The sequence below is a fragment of the Opisthocomus hoazin genome, chromosome 5, assembly GCF_030867145.1.
Source record: "Opisthocomus hoazin isolate bOpiHoa1 chromosome 5, bOpiHoa1.hap1, whole genome shotgun sequence".
Classification (NCBI taxonomy): Eukaryota; Metazoa; Chordata; class Aves; order Opisthocomiformes; family Opisthocomidae; genus Opisthocomus; species Opisthocomus hoazin.
Genome location: NC_134418.1, coordinates 44,987,797 through 45,005,150, shown reverse-complemented (window position 1 = coordinate 45,005,150; position 17,354 = coordinate 44,987,797). Strand labels below are relative to the sequence as shown.

Below are 17,354 nucleotides of genomic sequence, written 5' to 3'. Positions count from 1 at the left end.
TTGCAGTGGGCTTTAACAACCAAAGGTAATTATCAGTGACACTTCAGTAAGATTTTTAACATTATTTGTAATCTCCTCTACTTCTTGTGACTATACCAACTCAGCACCTTCAATAAAACCCATCAGACTAATTGCAATGCTCATTCAGATGCATAAATAAATCGCTGTACTAGTAAGTGGCCAGAGGATCAATATTTTGCTTTATTTCAGTGTTCAGCCAACAGCAGGAAACTCAAGTAAACTCTGATTTCAGGTTATTACCTAACAAAAGTTATTTCAAGCAACTTACAGGGAAGTCATATATACTCGATTATAAATAAGCAGACAAAAATAAATCCAAAACGTGAACGGCTAAAACATAAGGGATCAGAACACCCATGTTAAAGTCAAGGAAATGTCTCCATGTGCTACTCAAGCCAGAAAGACTTTAATTCCTTACACAGGAAACTTTTTGCTTGGCAAATAAAATGCATCCATGATCTTAGATTACAATAGAAGTAAAAAGACTACACAAGAGTTATTCTAGAATAACAGTTTTCTTAATTTTTGTTTTACGTATTTTTATAAAGCTCCATATACATACAGTGCTAAGGTACATACCCTTTCTTCTTGTAGTAAAGTCACCTACGGTTTGTGAATCAGTTCGCTCTAAACCATGTGGTTTAGGTCTTAAAATTTTAGGACTTTGACCTAATTGGTAAAAAGAAGACTCTCTTAATAATATTCTATTTGTAATTGGAAAATGGAATTCTGTAAATAAACAGCACAACCCCCTGCAGAAAGGTTAACGCCACAAGCATAAGCAAGCTGCAGAAGGAGAGTTTTACAGTCTAGCTAGGTCTCACACTAAGGGCTGAAGCACCAAACCAGAAATAAAGAAAACACTGCATGCAAGTAATTTGTCGGAGGCAAGCATAAAAGGTGTACAAAAAGGCTTAAAAGTACATCAACAGATATTGTAACTGATGATTATTATTAACTGGTTTCAAGTTGCATTACATAAAAAATTCTGTATTTGAGGAATACCTAGTATGACAGGAGATTAATCACGTTTCAGATGCAAGTTGAAGTACCCTCAAAGAAATTAAATACTCTTTAGTCACAGTATTACTTTGGAATAGTGATAACTCTTAGGAGGTCTCCTATCCACCGTGCATTTCCCACTTGAGAAGCCCCAAGAATCTTTTTTTCACACCGTATTCACTGAACTTGCTCCCCAGTGATCTGTATCTGCCTGTACCAAAACCACCTCCCCAACCTTGCAGACACAGGCGGATTTTGTTTCCAAGCTCCCAGCCTGCATACTGTTCCCCCATTATGGCACAACCTAACCTCTACCACAAATGACCCTGTCATAAAATTACATTCTCTAAACCCTTTTTTAATTGTATATACCTATATAGAAGTGCAGCAGATGCACTAATCATTCCCCAATATGTTATGCTAACATATACTAACATGCTATCATGTTATGAGCATGACATTCCCCTACGTTATGCTAACACGTAACATACCAACTTAGATGAATCTGGTAACAAGGCAAAGAGTACAACCTAAGAAAACTAATCTTAGAGTCCACAAGCTCCCTACAGGCAGTAATAAAACTGCTTTCCCAGCAAAGAAGTTCTTAGCCAACTTCACCAAACTCTGCAAGTGTTTCAGGTCAAATTATCTATTTTAAATAAATATGATCAAGAATGCATGATAACCGTAACCTTTCATGAGTCTATCTGACAAAGTGTTAATATTAGAAAAGGCGAGTGCCTTCAAGTGGTACACCAAGAAGCCATATGAAAGGTATATCTTTACAATAAACCACATGTAAAGTTTAAGTTTGATTATGTTAGAAAATTGCCCTACAGCACAAAATGGAAAAGGACTGGCACAGACTCAGATGTGGGCTGGTGCTACCAGCATTGAGTGAGAATGCTTTGTAAAAAATAAACTTGGCAAGAAACACCAGAAGCTTGCAAATCTCTACCCCAAGGGTTTTGCATATGAAGTGCTCTATTATTGTTATCACTGAAGTATTGGGAATAATCAAGTAACAACAAGAAAGGTAAACAGAAGGGTTTTGTACTGTGTCTTAACTTCTACACAGTGCTTCTGAGAGACCAGGTAAGACAAAACTTGTTTATTTACTAGTAGTACTGCATAGCAACTGCCTTAAAAAGAAAGGACATGAAATGATTTTCACAGACAGCTCTTTGCCAATTTCAAAATCAGACACTCCCTTAAATGGCTAGAAGCACCAATGAAAAGACCATGCAGTTGGGCAATGCTGACCAAAGACCCAGATTGTAAAGTGGTACACACAGCATTTCTGTAAAGTATGCTGTTGACTGGAGCTAAGTCAAAAGCATGACCCAGCATGTTGGCACAGTTCATTCTGAGCTAATTCAATATTCTTAAGTATCTTGCCTACAACTCTATAATAAAAGCTTGGCTATATAAAAAGACCACGATCTTAAAATTGATTGAACAAAAGAAGTTAAAATTCAAACACCTTTTATCAAGAACAATTTGATGCTGAATATCATTACCTAATCATATTAACTTTGTGTTCCACAGTTTTATAATTGGATTTAAATGTGGCCCAATACAACTCAATTTAAAATGCCAATCAATGCATCGACATATGAGCACAGATTTTAAGTACAGTGAGGAATCTAGCAGAGGTAACAGGGTTAATGAAATTATTTAACCAGAGTGTACTTTATAACCTCTCTGCTCTTATAGCCAAACACATGCTGAAGTGCCTGAAAGCTGTAATACAGAAGATAAGCACAAGGAACTCAGGGCTATGACTCATTATTTCTACTTCTGTTAATGATGATAACATGGTCTCGTGCAGCTAACCTTCCTGAACTATGATCATCCCCATTTGTGAAATGTGGATATTATGTAATTGCCCACCTCATACTTAATTTAGCACTTATAAACCATTCTGAGCCTTTCAGAAGAACTATATAAATAAGTACAGGCCTCTACAATATTTCTCTTCTGCATCAGACAAGAACATACGAAATGTTCCAGCATAAAATAAACTCACTCAGCTTTCATCTCTTGCTGCTGAAAGACTGTTCAACCTAAATAAATCTGGTGGCAAAACAGCTTGCTGCTACCAACCAGCCAGGATAATGCAATTCCTCTAGCTTAGTAAGTCACAGAGAATTAAAATGTTTGTGCAGGTTCTTTCTTCCCCTTCATACAAAACAAAAACCAAAAGGCCTAATCTCTGTTGAGGAGCTTACACTGTGCAACCGAAAAGACCTGACACCAGGCAAAGGGGCAGGGGGGATCACAATCACAAAACTGAGGTTACTTACTTGTGTCAGTAGTGCAGAATTCCTCCACCCTGTTTTTGCCCATTTAAAAAGACAAAACTAGGGCACAGAAAGCCCTTAACAATATCCCTTACTCCCTCAAAATATGTATTTTTGGTAGATCTATCAGAAATTTTAGAAGTGCCATTCTTTATCTAATAATTGGCAGTTCTGTCACTATCTTAAGCCTGATCCGTGAACAGAAATATGCATTTTTTAGAACTTTATATCTTAAGTACTGCGACTGAAATTCCTGGTGCTGCTCCCAAGTAACCTCCCTGATTTTCTCCAAGAGCACATCCTAGCTGAATATAACACGGAGGAGAAAGTGTCTCACAGCTGTACAACAGACCGGTCTCCAACATCTATTCTGTTCAGAAATAATCACTAAGTTAAGTGTTCTTCAAATCAGCTTAGTGAAGGTGTAAGGACAGTAACTCTCTATGGAGAGCCTGGTTCCATACAGCATTCCAGCGTCTGCAATAGTGAGGGATACATTTCCCGTGGTTTAGGCCCACAGGCCCAAATTTACCTCATCTAATGTTTAGGTACTCACATAAGACAACAACACTTTCAACTTCCACACCTATTCTGGGAAAGATAAATCTGGATAAAGAAATACAGGTTTAACATGTATACATTTTTTTTTTAACTGAAAATTAAATAAATTGTGTTGCAACACCACTGGATGCAAACCTATGGGGGGGAAAAAAAAACCCAAATAAATTATGGCAAGTGAAACCAACCAAACAAGAAGTGAAAATTAAATGTTTTCATTGTTCAGTCAAGTCACCACCTGTGAAATGCAAAGTGCTACAGCCAGGAGAGAGAAGCTCAGCTTCACGTTCTATCAGACGAACATGGTGCAAGGGCACTCTGAGCTGAAAAATGAAGTCTATTTTTCTAACAAATGGCTGCTTGTAAAAACTGCCAAGCAGAACAAGCGATTATGGATCTAGCATTAGAGTGCACTCAGACGGCATGAATTCTGCTGCTGGCATTTCGGTGCACGTCAATGCTGCCTTTGTCTGAGAAGTCATCAGGAGAAGAGTCCATTTCACATGTTTGGTTTTGTTTCAAATAACGGTTTAAATTGAAAAAAGTTTTGGTTTTTCCATTGGCTAATGTATTCTCCCTTCTTGTTTTCCATAAAACACTTGGAATATAACGCTGGGGGGGAAAGGGGGGTCCCACTGCAGCAAAATCCTGCATCAGAGCAGGTGGGTCCTAACATTTTGGGTTTTGAGGATGTAAGCCACTCATTGAGGAGCCTCATTTGTTTCCAGGCTATCGCCTTGAAGCACTAGTACTAAACAAGATTTCTGTTAAGAACACTTCTTTTCTGACTGCCTGCTTGCTCTGTGGCTTGCTGGCAAGGCATTTTACACGTCAGGAAATGGCAAGCATCCTCACGAAAGAGGCCAATGCTCTATTTAAATACCAGTTATTTAGGGCTTAAAGTTTTAAAGTAGATCTACTTATGTGACATAAAATTTAAGAAATGTGTGATCTGTTAATGCTGTTTCCTGGCCAACAGGACTAATCTTCACGAGAAAAGGAGATCAGGTGTAGGAATGCTAGAGCAGTGCTTTACTTGGAATAGGAGGGACAGAGCAAAAGGCTAAACCAGCCACATAAGTTGCCTGCATCCACAAAAGCACTTTCAGAGAGACATAACTTACAGCAGTTTTTTATTTCTATTAAAAAAATACACGTATTTCCTCTTTTTCTCTGTAATCAGAGGAAACTGAAATTTGCACTGAGGTCCAAGAATTACAGTACTCAGAAACACTGTAGATTTTTCCTTAAAAAACAAGGCCGAAGCTCACAGTCTTACTCCCATAGGGCTTATTACTTGGTTTTCAGTTCTGCAGAATAACCTCCCCCTTTCCTCCTCTTCTTCCTCACCCCAGTGAACTCTGATTCCCAAGTACATGGTCTTCAGCACAGAGCTCTACAAATATCCTGAATTTGCTTTTCCATCTCTGTTTTTATTAAGACTATTTCCTGCCAAGGTACTTCTAATTAGAAACATGTATTTAGTTATACAACATACATATCCAATTCCATACTAGTATCCAGCAACAAACAGAAATATTAATAATGTGCTTGGTTCTTGTCAGTGATACCCCATGGATGGTTATAACTACAGTCTCTCTAGGACAGTAAAATCAAACCGAAATCAGCTTATTCTTTCAATATCATGAAACTTAAAAAGCAGCTATCTGAAGAGAGGCTCTCCAGTTTTCTTAGACATCTTTATCTTCTCAAAATAAATTCTCTTGGAGCACTGGACTTTTGAATCCTCCACAACTTAACAATGAATTGGAAAAAATATCTGATTATAAAGAAGTCCAACTGCATCTTGAAAGCTAAGGTTCACTGGTATACATAAAATATTTGCCAAATGCCATAAAAACTATTCAGAGAATACCAAAGCTATTAATCATCCAAATACTATTTGACTGCTTTAATTTGTGAATAACTCTACATGTCTGTATTTAAAAAAAACCCAAAGCATGATGAACTAACAGCTTTGGAGTTCAATGCTACCATCACTACCACTAGTAACAGAGCAAGTCTTGCAGTTTGTCTTCAGAAAACTCATGTATAACTTGTTTTAAATCATTATGTCCAGTAAACCATAGCTTCCTTTGAAGCTGTGATGCAGCCATCCACACAAAATCTTTACTTGAAATTCTTTGTTGTTTCAAAGTTTTGCAAGACAAATCACAGCCACAAGGTAAGGACTGGTGTATCACAGCAAGGAGCTATATAAATTTCATTTAAAGCTATTAAGTAAAACCTAGCCTGGCAGAAGTAACTTAGTACAGCCATGGAAGAAGTGTAATTTTTCAGCTAAATGGAAGTCTTTGGATCTTGTGGGGGAAAAAAAAGAAGAAAAAAAATTTTTAAAAAAATCAATAAATTTGTATTTAGCCTGCTTTAGCAACTCTGAGAAAGCACTAAAACATTCCCAGAAATCTGTTTTTTTTTAATTCCTAAATGGAATGAACAGGAGGTATTGCTCGCAAGAGAAAATGGAAGGATCACAGAATCACAGACTGGTAGGGGTTCGAAGGGACCTCTGGGGATCACCTAGTCCAACGCCCCTGCCAAAGCAGGGTCACCCAAAGCAAGCTGCACAGGACCTTGTCCAGACGGGTTTTGAGTATCTCCAGAGGAGATGACTCCACAGCCCCTCTTGGCAGCCTTTTCCAGTGCTCCATCACCCTCAGAGTGAAGAAGTTCTTCTTCCTGTTCAGCTGGAACCTCCTATGCTTCATTTTGTGCCTGTTGTCCCTTGTCCTGTCACTGGGCGCCACTGAAAAGAGTCCAGCCCCAACCTCCTGACCCCCACCCTTATAGATATGTATAGGCATTTATAAGGTCCCCTCTCAGCCTTCTCTTCTCCAGGCTAAACAAGCCCAGCTCCCTCAGCCTCTCCTCGTAGGAGAGATGCTCCAGTCCCCTCATCATCCTCATAGCCCTCCGCTGGACTCTGTCCAGTAGTTCCTTGTCTTTCTTGAACTGGGGAGCCCAGAACTGGATTCAGTAGTCCAGATGTGGCCTCACTAGGCTAGAGTAGAGGGGAATTTCTTAAAAGCAAAATGAACAGTACTTCTGCTCAGAAAAGTCATCATGAAAATTACAGTTTCTTTTTCAACAGATCTTCAGTTCAGTTCTTGCTGCTGATTAAAATCACCATTCAGTTTTTCAGTGCCTACTTGTCCTAAAGCCTAAGAAAATGACTCTTTATTTAAGAATATGCAAGACAATCACAACAGCATAGAACACTGCAGTGTTGCCAACTTCTAATTATTATTATTTTTAAGTAAATGTCAGCTCCTGTTGTCACAAATGCCTTCTATTTCTCTACAGTTTTATTTCGGGGTGGTGCTCCGGCTGTATCAGGACATGCAATATGTTCACATTGTCCAACTCAGACACTCAAACACATAAATATTTTACAAGGAAATTGTTCACTAGGCTATTTATAACTAACTTCATGATTAATGAGGGTTCTTAATTTCCTTAACAACTGCCTACTTTGCTTGGGATTTTTACAGCATCATTCTACACTACAACAATGGGCGATTATGCCGGTCATCCAGAAGCATCACACCAGGTCCTATGGGGACCAGAATGCAGCAGATGCTTCCTGCCATGTAAAAGCTCTGTACGCAATTACCTCTTCAAAGTGGGCTGCTCCTAAATAAAGAAAATTGGAATTTTCTATTAAGTTAATCTGTTTGGGAGATGCTCATGAGTAATCACTGGAAAGATGCAGCCACATTTTTATAAGCAATCCACATATTTGTGGTTTAATCACACAGATTATGTCTTGTAACATCTTAAATGAGAAAAATGTGTAAGAAAAACAACCAGATAAAATTTTTAACATTTTTAAGACAATCATAAGTCCCATCTCCATGAGAATTTTTTTCTTATCCCTCAGTTTCTTTTGTTTGTTTTCTTTTTTTCACGGTGCAACTGGGTGTTTTGTTGGTGTGAAAAGGAACGTGTGCATCACTCACTGTCTCCAAATCCTTGCTTACCACTCGGTGGGTTGAAAGTTACCAGGGCCAAGCAGCAGTCTCTTTTAAAGGCCATCGTATGGACTCAAGTTGCAGGAAGCATCTCAGACTAAATCCCAATATGTTTTTGTTGAAAGATAAGCCTTTTGTAAAAAAATAAAGGTGAAAATGCACTACACTAGCTATTGGTTATTTTTGCCATCAGCAAAATAATCTGTGCAATCTAACCCAAAACTAGGACCGAAAATCTTGTTTAAAATAATCTCAAATGCAATTGAACTCTAACAATATTTAGGCAAATACAATTGCTGTTCAAGACAAATGGAGCAAAGTCCAATACCATGTTGTAGGCTGGGAATCCCAAGTTCTTTACCACCTCTGTCAGCAATCTGCTTAGTGATCCTGAGTGCATCGTTCTATCACAGCTCCCCATGACCCTGAACAAGGATCTGTGCTAAACTGAACTCTCTTGTAAAGTGTTTTTAAGTACTATGGATCAGAAACATTACAAAAATTGCAGTGTTACACTACAGTCAAATGAATGAGATTTAACTTTCGATTTTCATTCCATCATGGCCATGAATTGTTAATTCAGCCATATGCCCATGATTCATATATTTCTTTTCACAACCTTAAAAAAAACCCCACACTGTTACAGAGACATGCTGCCCCTCAGAAAAGAGAAGTTACCAAGATACAGTAAGGCATCAAAACAAGACTTTGAAGAACTATATGTTCTGCCATCAGCAGTTCCATCAGTGACTTAACTGTTTGATTCGGATATTGAAAAACTACATTTTGTCAGTCAATAGGGAAAGCATGTATTTCTTAAGAGCTCTGAACTTTTCTTGATGAGATGTACGCGCCCACACACACACACACACAAAATGTTACATAGCTATAAAGAGTCCTTCTGGACATCTCCTAAACAAGCATTTGAAAAAAAAAACAAAACCCAACTTATTTTGTAGTTGTTTTGTCTTAAAGTCTTGCTTTAAGATCACAAACCCCACTGCTCTGACCCTCTGGAAATAAATCATAGGGCAGGAGGGAGTCATTATCATGCCCAGAGGCTCACAGACACCCCCCATCTCTCAAACACTGCATCACTCAAATGCTGCCTCCTGACCGATAAAAAACAATTCACACCCTACCCCTTTTATTTTCAACCACGCGCTTTCTTTGATCTCTGACTTATGTCAGGTTTGTACTGAAGATTAAGATCGTCTAGACTCACAGACCTCCGGCCAGGCCTTTGGACTTTCTTGTGGACTGCCAGCACAGCCACTGGGGACCTGCCTTGCTGCACAGAACAGTTCCCCGTGGAGTGGCAAAATGTTTGCTACAGCCCTGCAAGCTGTCAGCAGGACGGAGATCACAGGATCCACTGCCTCGTATCACAACCCTTTCCAGATATTTTAAAGAGCCCCAGGGAACATATGAGGTGGAGCAGAAGAGAACTTGGCTGTTCTTTGCTGCCTTAGCTGTCTAGGGAGCCTTCGCCTCGCTGCATTTGGGCACCTTTAATTCTACTGCTCTGTCTTGGATAAGTAGTATTTTCAGGAAGGAACAGGTGACTGTCAAAGCAAATGTCATATAATTGCTCTGTGGCTGAACCAGTCACAGTCTTTGAATGATTCAGAGAATAAGACCCAATCGCATGGATGGATGCAATACTTCTTCTGCTTGAAGCCTTTTGCTAGCAACAATGCTTCCAATTTAGCATCACGACTACATGCAACCATGGCAAGCTAAAGCAGCCAAAAAGCAGAAATGCAAAATCAATACAGACAATGGTTCTTTATAATAAAAGAAACAGCACCCTGAAAAAAACAAATTTAAAAAGAGATTATTTTTGTTATTTAGTTATAGGTGAATGCAGAAAAGCACCTGGCCAAATGCTCTCGATTTTGTCCCAAGCAATATATCACTTACCTTTTGGTATGCTTCTCTAAAGAAATAGTAAAGCGCTTAGATTCAAGTTATTGGGGCAGGAAGCCAACACCATGTTTTGAAATTACTTTCAAGACTTCCAGAAAGTACTGGAAGCTCCCCGCATTTACAGAAGCAGCTGTGAGCTAGAAAAATGAAACTACATGAAAATGTAGTGTAATCTCAAGGGTATATGTATTTTTTTTAAAGTTTGTTAATATTTTTTTAACTCATTTTCCACAGCAAAGCTCTTCTAGAAACCAATGGAAAAAGACACAGGGTATCTCATAGCTTGTCATGGCTCCCGGCCCAGGCTATTCCCACAGGTGGTAAGACCAAAGAACCTCAGGCTCTCACAGCAGGGGTGCGCAAGTACCCTCCTTGCAAGAGTGTGCACAGACTTTAGTGAATTTTAGACCTATTGATTACCTACATTTAGTTGACCCATGTTACTGATTTTTCACACCTCAGTCCTCTGTCACAGTTGCTACTTCTATATAATTGTACCTAATCTTAAAATTTTGGAGAATTTTAACTATTTAATAAATAATCCAGAACATCAGGTGCTTATATCAGAGACGTGAAGACATACGCATTAGAGTCACTGCTCCTGACAGACAGATTGCCAGATCCTTGCTACCTGACACATTATTCTCCAAAGACAGCAGAACCAGAAGTAACTGATTATGTGTTTCACCTCAGGTTTACAACACAGAAACAGCAGAGAGGAGAGCAGGCTATACGCAACAGAATGGCCACTGCCATCACCGAGCTCTCCATTTTCTACCCTTGCCAAACCATACCGCCTGTAAGCAGGAATCCCGTAATCCAAAGAAAAATAGAGGGGATATCAAGTGTACACATTTCACAACAAAAAGCAGTGCATTCTTTCCTTATGTGCTAGTGTCACTGCATTATTTCTTTGTCAAATGCATTTTTAGCACTAAACATAAACTCCCCTGGCCCACGCAGAAACACTACTAAGCTAGAGCTAATGCTCACGGGAAAAGTGATGGTGATATTTCTCAGTAACAAGGACAGCTACCAAAAAGCAATTGTTACTTGGAGGCAGTGCAAACACTATTTTTGCAGCAATCTGTAACCAATAAAAAAAGATACAGCAGCTTCTTCAGACAGAATATGAGATGGGCCCTGAAATACCTGGAGGCCCTATCACCAACACACCTGATCTCTGCAGTGACACTATCTTTTAGAGAAGCAGCAGTGGCCTTCAATAAAAATTCTTGAACCAACGGCATATAAAAATAAAAATAATTAAAGGAGCAATACCCAGAAGGTATCTAATTTATGTACCATTTCCTCCCTTCCTACGTCTGGCTAAGTTTTACTGAACATAGCAGCCAACTTGTTACTTTCTATGCACTAATTTGTAGCAGAAAACCATTGTAGTGCATTTATATAAGCAGCAACAACCCGATAAAAGTAAGTTGCTACAAGAACTTGAAAGCTGTAAAGCAACACAGTAGAATATAAAGCACACACTTGTTTCAGTTAGGTGAGGGTCCACTAAAACAAGAGTTTTATTTTATTTTAATTCAAAAGGAACAGCAGTTTTATTTTCTCAAAGGTATTTGCATGGAGAACTCAATTGCTGAAATGGGAATATATTTCCATCCTGATGTGTCATCGTACCTGCTCTTCGCAACAATGGAAGACTCGCAGTAGTACACTTGATAAAATTTGAGCGAGCCATTGTGTGTGTGTTACTAAGATAAAACCCTCAGTGATAAATCAGAATCATTCCCATTCTCGGTAGCTCAAGATCTTCACAAAGGTTTTTTCAGCCTCTAAGCATTTACTATACAATATTTACTTTTGTGGACAGCTTTACTTCAGAATTACTTTACCTTCTAAACTGTATTCAGTAATCATATTATTTTACAGTGATAACAGCTTCTAAAAGTCTACATGCAAAAAATATAGCCAGTCACTCTGCACTCATTAAACGTACCTTAGTACATCTGAAAATCTGTTGCCTGATGTTAGCTAGGTCTTTCTAGCTGTAAAGCCTTTGAGGACTGGAGCAAAGCAGGAGCTTTACACATCACATTTAGAAGGCAAACTAATAATTCAGTTTCAAGAGGAGAGATGCAAGAGCAGCAATGCTGCCCCAGCAGACATCTGTGTGACTGCTTTGCACCGCCAACAGCAAAAGCAAGAAGCTTTTCAACATAGAAATTTACTACTTTTGAAGTTCATACATTTTAGCAGTAAAATACACAAACTGGCCAGTCAGGGAAAATATCTTAAAGCAGTTCAATGTTTATTTTGAGAATATTTTCCAGTATCAGGCTTTATCAAGCTGTTATTGTCCAGCATTTTTTAAGAACTAAACAAAACTACTGTCTGGTAACAGGGAAACAATTAGACACAAGCAGAGAGCCAAGGTCTTGAAAAAGGCCACGCTTTGTGTTCTGAAGATGGACAGCCAGAATGAGATGTGGTACTTCGTATTTCACACTGAGATCATCTATCTCATAATATCATATACTTCATTTAAACACAGGCTGCTTTCACTTAGTGATAAAAATACTAATTTAAATGTTTAGTTAGTGAGTATTTTAGATCATCTGAATATTTACTGCCCCAAATTAAGTCAGCCATTCTCAATGTAAATACTAATTTTTCAAGCACATAATTTAAAAAACAGAGCTTACTCGAATACAAAATAGTGCAGACATTTGACCTAATGTTCTTTAGTTCCTACTTCTAGAAGAAAGGTACTTATCTTACCTGAAAAAAACCTGCATAGTAGGGAAATAAGTTCCTCAAGCATTTACCTGCATTTCTGATAAGCTGGCTGATCAAGCATTTTCGAGTAACTGGACAGTCTAAGCTATTTATTAGTGATTCTCTATACAAGAATCTCTTCTACACACATCGCACCAGTATCTTCTTTGTTTAAGGATTATTTGGGTGACCATTATTCTTATTTTAAGGAAAAGTTAACCCAGTATGCACCAGATTCAAGAGACTGATTTTTTAGGATAGCTTTGGAGGAGCCCTCTAAAATATGGGGGTTTTTCCAATTTTGTCACTGAAGCTGTTGCAGCTTCCTTCAACTCATAAAAGTAATCTTCCACACATTCAGCAGTTTAAAATATTTCCATATAAAGCTAGTTTTCCTTTTGCTTTATGACTTTGTTTAATCTACCACTCTCTACAAAGGCAAGGCAATTTTCACCTACTACAATTCATACAAATTTCAATATAAGCATGGCACCCAGCTTCTGTGATAGTGCAAAAACATCTTAAGAGCTGTCTTGAATTAGCAGTTCCCTCCTCCCATTTGGATCCCAAGGAAAATATATATGGTAACCTCACAGCCCACGTCAAACATCTTCCCATGACTGCCCTATGGGGCCACTAACACTCAAGCATTAAGCAGCTCCAACGTTAAGTGATTTTCTGTGCTTTTACAGACTGAAATGAAGGCTTAACATTACCTACTTAGTAGCAAACACTATTTCTTCAATCTAATTCCTCCTTCATTTGAACACATTTGTAAGAATTTGTAAGACCTTCAGCAGGACTAAAACACAGCACCATATACAACTCATTCTTGTTGTAACAACTAATTTCTTCTAACAATGTTTACATCAAAAGCAAATACCTAAAATAGTTATTTTTAGCTTTTACTTCATACAATGAAATGTGTATTGATCCTGTACCAAGCATTGTTATGGCTGTAACTTTGTGTTCTATCCAATGCCTCCCGTGCTCTCTCTCCATTACAAGTCAGCCAGCTGTCTTGTGTATAACGACTAAAACTCAGACTTTTGAGTGTTAGCTATTCTGTGTCAGTTTTTCATTAGTAACTATAGAAATAAAATTTAAAGCTATGCTTGTATTTGGCAGTTATTATGATGTTTTAATATGCTTAAAAATAATCTTAGGATTCCTTTATGTTACGGCTATCTCACAGGATAAAAATTACTTTCTTAGAATTTCTAAAAATATTCTAATTTTCCACTAAGCAGCGGTTGGTAGAGCTGTTATTTTGTTAGATGATACAAAGCAACTTCTATTGGACACTTTCCTCACCTTTTCTGTCTGGTTTGAGGTTCCGGTCCACTGGCGGTGGCTCACATTCTGCAACAGGTACTGACCGTCTGGGAGGGGTCTTTGGACTGGACCTGAAACCCATGTGAGCAGGAGGAGGGACTTGCTTTCCAAATAACGGAAAATCAAACGTGCCTGGTGTCATTGGTACATAGTTTGTTTCCTGGATGGGTTCAGTGAAGCTGCTGGAATGCTGTCGTGGAGGAGAGTTGGGATTCATTGGGACATAATTTTCATCTAGTTCTTCACTTGAAACACTTCCCACTGTCAACATGCTTCTGTTTTTCTAGAATTAACATATATTTCCTTTAACAAAATAAGTTATGCAATCAGCTGTGAATCATATGAGCTTTTTAACCTAATCTACTCAGATTAATATAGTCTACTGAAACTGAAAAATCACAAACACCATACAGCCTGCTTTTTTACATGGAAACAAAGAACATTCAAGCACTGTCGCTGTCACCTCTCATCAGATCAAGTCATACTTACAAAGTGGTTATGGAAGCCCTCCAATGAATTAGATCTGTCATTCGGAAACGTTCGTGGAATATCATAACAGTCTTGAGAACTAATTTCTAAAGAAACAAGAAGAGAAAGTGGCTATTTATCATCTCTGTTCCTGTCACTTGGCACCAGGGATCCAGTCTCTGTTGTTATTAACTGTCTGCTTCTGAGAGCATACAAACACACCTCCTGAATCCTGTGGCCCATAGATTTTTTCTGTATACTTGAGAGGACTGTGTTCACAAACAAACTCAGCACTCATCAGTCACAGCCTGAAGCTCTTACAGTGGTATTTTTCCATGGCAAGAAAACAAAAAGTGATTTATCCTTTTAGAGCAGCAGCAAAGTCTTCCTTTCAAATAGGCAGGTGTAAGAACTTAGCGTTAGAGGGGGTTTTGAGATACTGGGCCCGCATGAAAAAGGTATTCTAAAATAAACAAACAGCAGATGTGATTTACGGTCTGGAAAAAGGTTTTCTGACTGAATACCCTTCCCTTGGAAAGCTGATTCAGTGGGATTCAGTCTGTCGCAGAAACAGGTGAATACTTGCTCTCAGCTCCCCACTGCTGTCTTCAGGGGCTTTCAGTTTGAACAAACTGCTACAGAAGCAAAGATCTCTCAATTTTGAGGGTCCTGGCTCTTGGCAGTCCACATCAAGAAGGTCCTCAGCTTTGTGGCTGCTTCTCTGGTGGACAAGGGTTTTTGTGAGACACCTGGCTCACAGGTCCCAGGTCCTGCTCACCCATGCAGGTCCTGCTCACCCACGCAAGGGACAAGCTGCCTTACCCTGCAGCAGGTACCCCCTCCTCCTGGTGCAGAGACAGAAACCGTGGGCAAACTCTGGGTTTTATCCCCACCTTGCCCTGAAAAGAAGCTCTGAAGTTCTTTGGAGATTTCCATCTCAGAGGAAAAATAAACACTTCTGCTATTAAGTGCCAAATTAAAACCGTGTTTTCAGAAAGGCTACTTTTCCTGAGGCTGACAACCTCAGCTTTTTAGCAAAATGAAAGAAGATAAGCAAAAAAAAACAAGAGTCTTCTCAGGGTGATACTTTGTCATTTTAAAACACTAGCAACCACAAATATTATTACACTTAGCCTACAAAATGAATTGACAAACAGGATAATACTATCTGAGTGCCTATATGATTACATCCACTCTGCATATTGCCTCCTCTAAAAGCCCTGTCCCCTTCCTCATTTCAGTCTCCCATCCCGTACCTAGCACAACTCAAATAATTCCCCTTTAAAGTCCCCTCTAACATTAGCAGCGCCTCTAACCAGTTTAAAATTTCACTTTAAAAAATAACACTCTAATGCCCACCTGCCTCAGGAACTTGAAAAAACAAAACTTAGCACAAGAGTGGTTAACACGACTAGAACAACTGCTGTAACAATAAATATCAGCTTCCCAATCTCTACTGCTTGCTGCATTTCTTGAGTTTAAAACTGAGAGAATAAGAACAGGGAAGAAAAAAAAAAAAACCACGCAGTAAAAATCTCAAGAGACACCGAATTCTTTAAGTAAAAGTAGCTCCACCGGCTAGGAAATTAAATACTCCCATCTGCTAAAGGAAAAACGGTGAAAAACAGCACTAGCACAACTGGAATACCAACATTTAGGTGACTATAAGGAGCAGCTTTAATTTTACTTCGAAACTGCAGAAAGCATATCTATCACAAGGAAAGAAATAAAGGTCGGTGGCAACAATCACCAGATCAGGGTTGATCTCAAAGCTCTGGGTATACACCAAGTCCCACTGACCTTCATGAAACACTTTCAGTTTCTGCACATTTGGACCACTACATGCTAACCTTACTATGCTCATTCTGAAAGACTGGTAACGGTAATATTGAACTCAGCTATACAAGCTTATTAGCAAAATAAAGGATGATTAGTTCTTCACTGCTGTTTTCTGAAGACAACTAACACCATAAATATGTTTCGGTCTTCAAATTTTTTTACCTGACTGAATGCCACAGTGGAATATACATCCCGTACTGATGTTCTGTACTTTGCTGTTTTGATGGTTTCCTTTAATAGTCTTCTCTTTTTCCTCTTTCTTACATATTTTAAGCATTGCGACCACAGACCATTTTGTGAAGGGCTTGTTTTATAAACACATGTGTATTTTAAGAAGACTAGAATTGCCCCTTATATCATTCAGCCAGTTTGTATCATTCATACCACACCATTCATCACAAGATTACATCATTTAACACAAAAATTCTTGAAAAGCAGGACAAAATACGGAATTACTGACCTTTACGAAAGATATTCAAATCTACCGTTGAAATGGTATTACTGCGCGAGGGTGGCATTCCTGCTGTAGGGATGCAATAACTACTATCAGTGTCTGAAGCAGTGCGACTAATGCTACATGTTTCCACAGGAGATCGATCTGCAGCGTGGTGAGGTTTTGGTGGCCGAGGTGGAGGAATATCTGGAATAGTCTCCAGTTTTGAAGTCTGAGACAATGTTCCCTCTGGAAAAGTTCGTGGAATCTGGTAAGTACCTCCAGGTGTGGGGGGAATGTCATAGCTAATGGAGATGTGTCTCATCTGTGCGTCTAATGAAGATGTTGCTGATGGGGTATTGAAAACATGTTGCTCTCCTTCTGCATCAGTCCCAGATGGAGATGCTGCCTTCGGTAAAACATCCTGGGAGTAACTCCGAGGCAGGTTATAAAGGCTACAATCTGCCAGTGTCAGTCCAGCACGAGAAGGCGGAGAGTCATAGACACCTTGCTGCTGAAAAAAGCCATTCACAGCATGCTTGCTCACTGATGGAGCAGGATTTTTGTGGGTGGGCACGTTATCATTGCAGTCTGTTTCAGAAGAGCTGGATTTTGCCGAGTCAGCATGAGATCTACACATAAGATTGTAAGATTGAAATGTGGATGAACATATAAAGAAAAACAAACTTCACAAACAATAAACACAACATTTTAAATGCAAACAACTAAAAA

At 38.9% G+C, this 17,354-nt stretch overlaps 1 protein-coding gene across 10 annotated transcripts in view; it reads right to left on the bottom strand.

Annotated features, from left to right (window-relative positions):
- Positions 1-17,354, bottom strand: part of GAB1 (GRB2 associated binding protein 1) — a 101,013-nt gene that overhangs the window by 7,414 nt on the left and 76,245 nt on the right. For 6 of the 10 annotated variants that reach the window (XR_012764013.1, XM_075421038.1, XM_075421041.1 and 3 more), the window contains 4 exons: positions 16,650-17,254; positions 14,372-14,457; positions 13,862-14,165; positions 601-690 (listed from right to left, as the gene is read on the bottom strand). Coding sequence is in view for 9 of the 10 variants with exons in the window: in XM_075421038.1 (XP_075277153.1) it covers positions 601-690; positions 13,862-14,165; positions 14,372-14,457; positions 16,650-17,254 (1,085 nt within the window). In the remaining variant the exon portion in view is untranslated. The remainder of the gene's footprint in view (positions 1-600; positions 691-13,861; positions 14,166-14,371; positions 14,458-16,649; positions 17,255-17,354) is intronic. The other 4 variants (XM_075421045.1, XM_075421046.1, XM_075421042.1 and 1 more) reach the window with 2 other exon arrangements.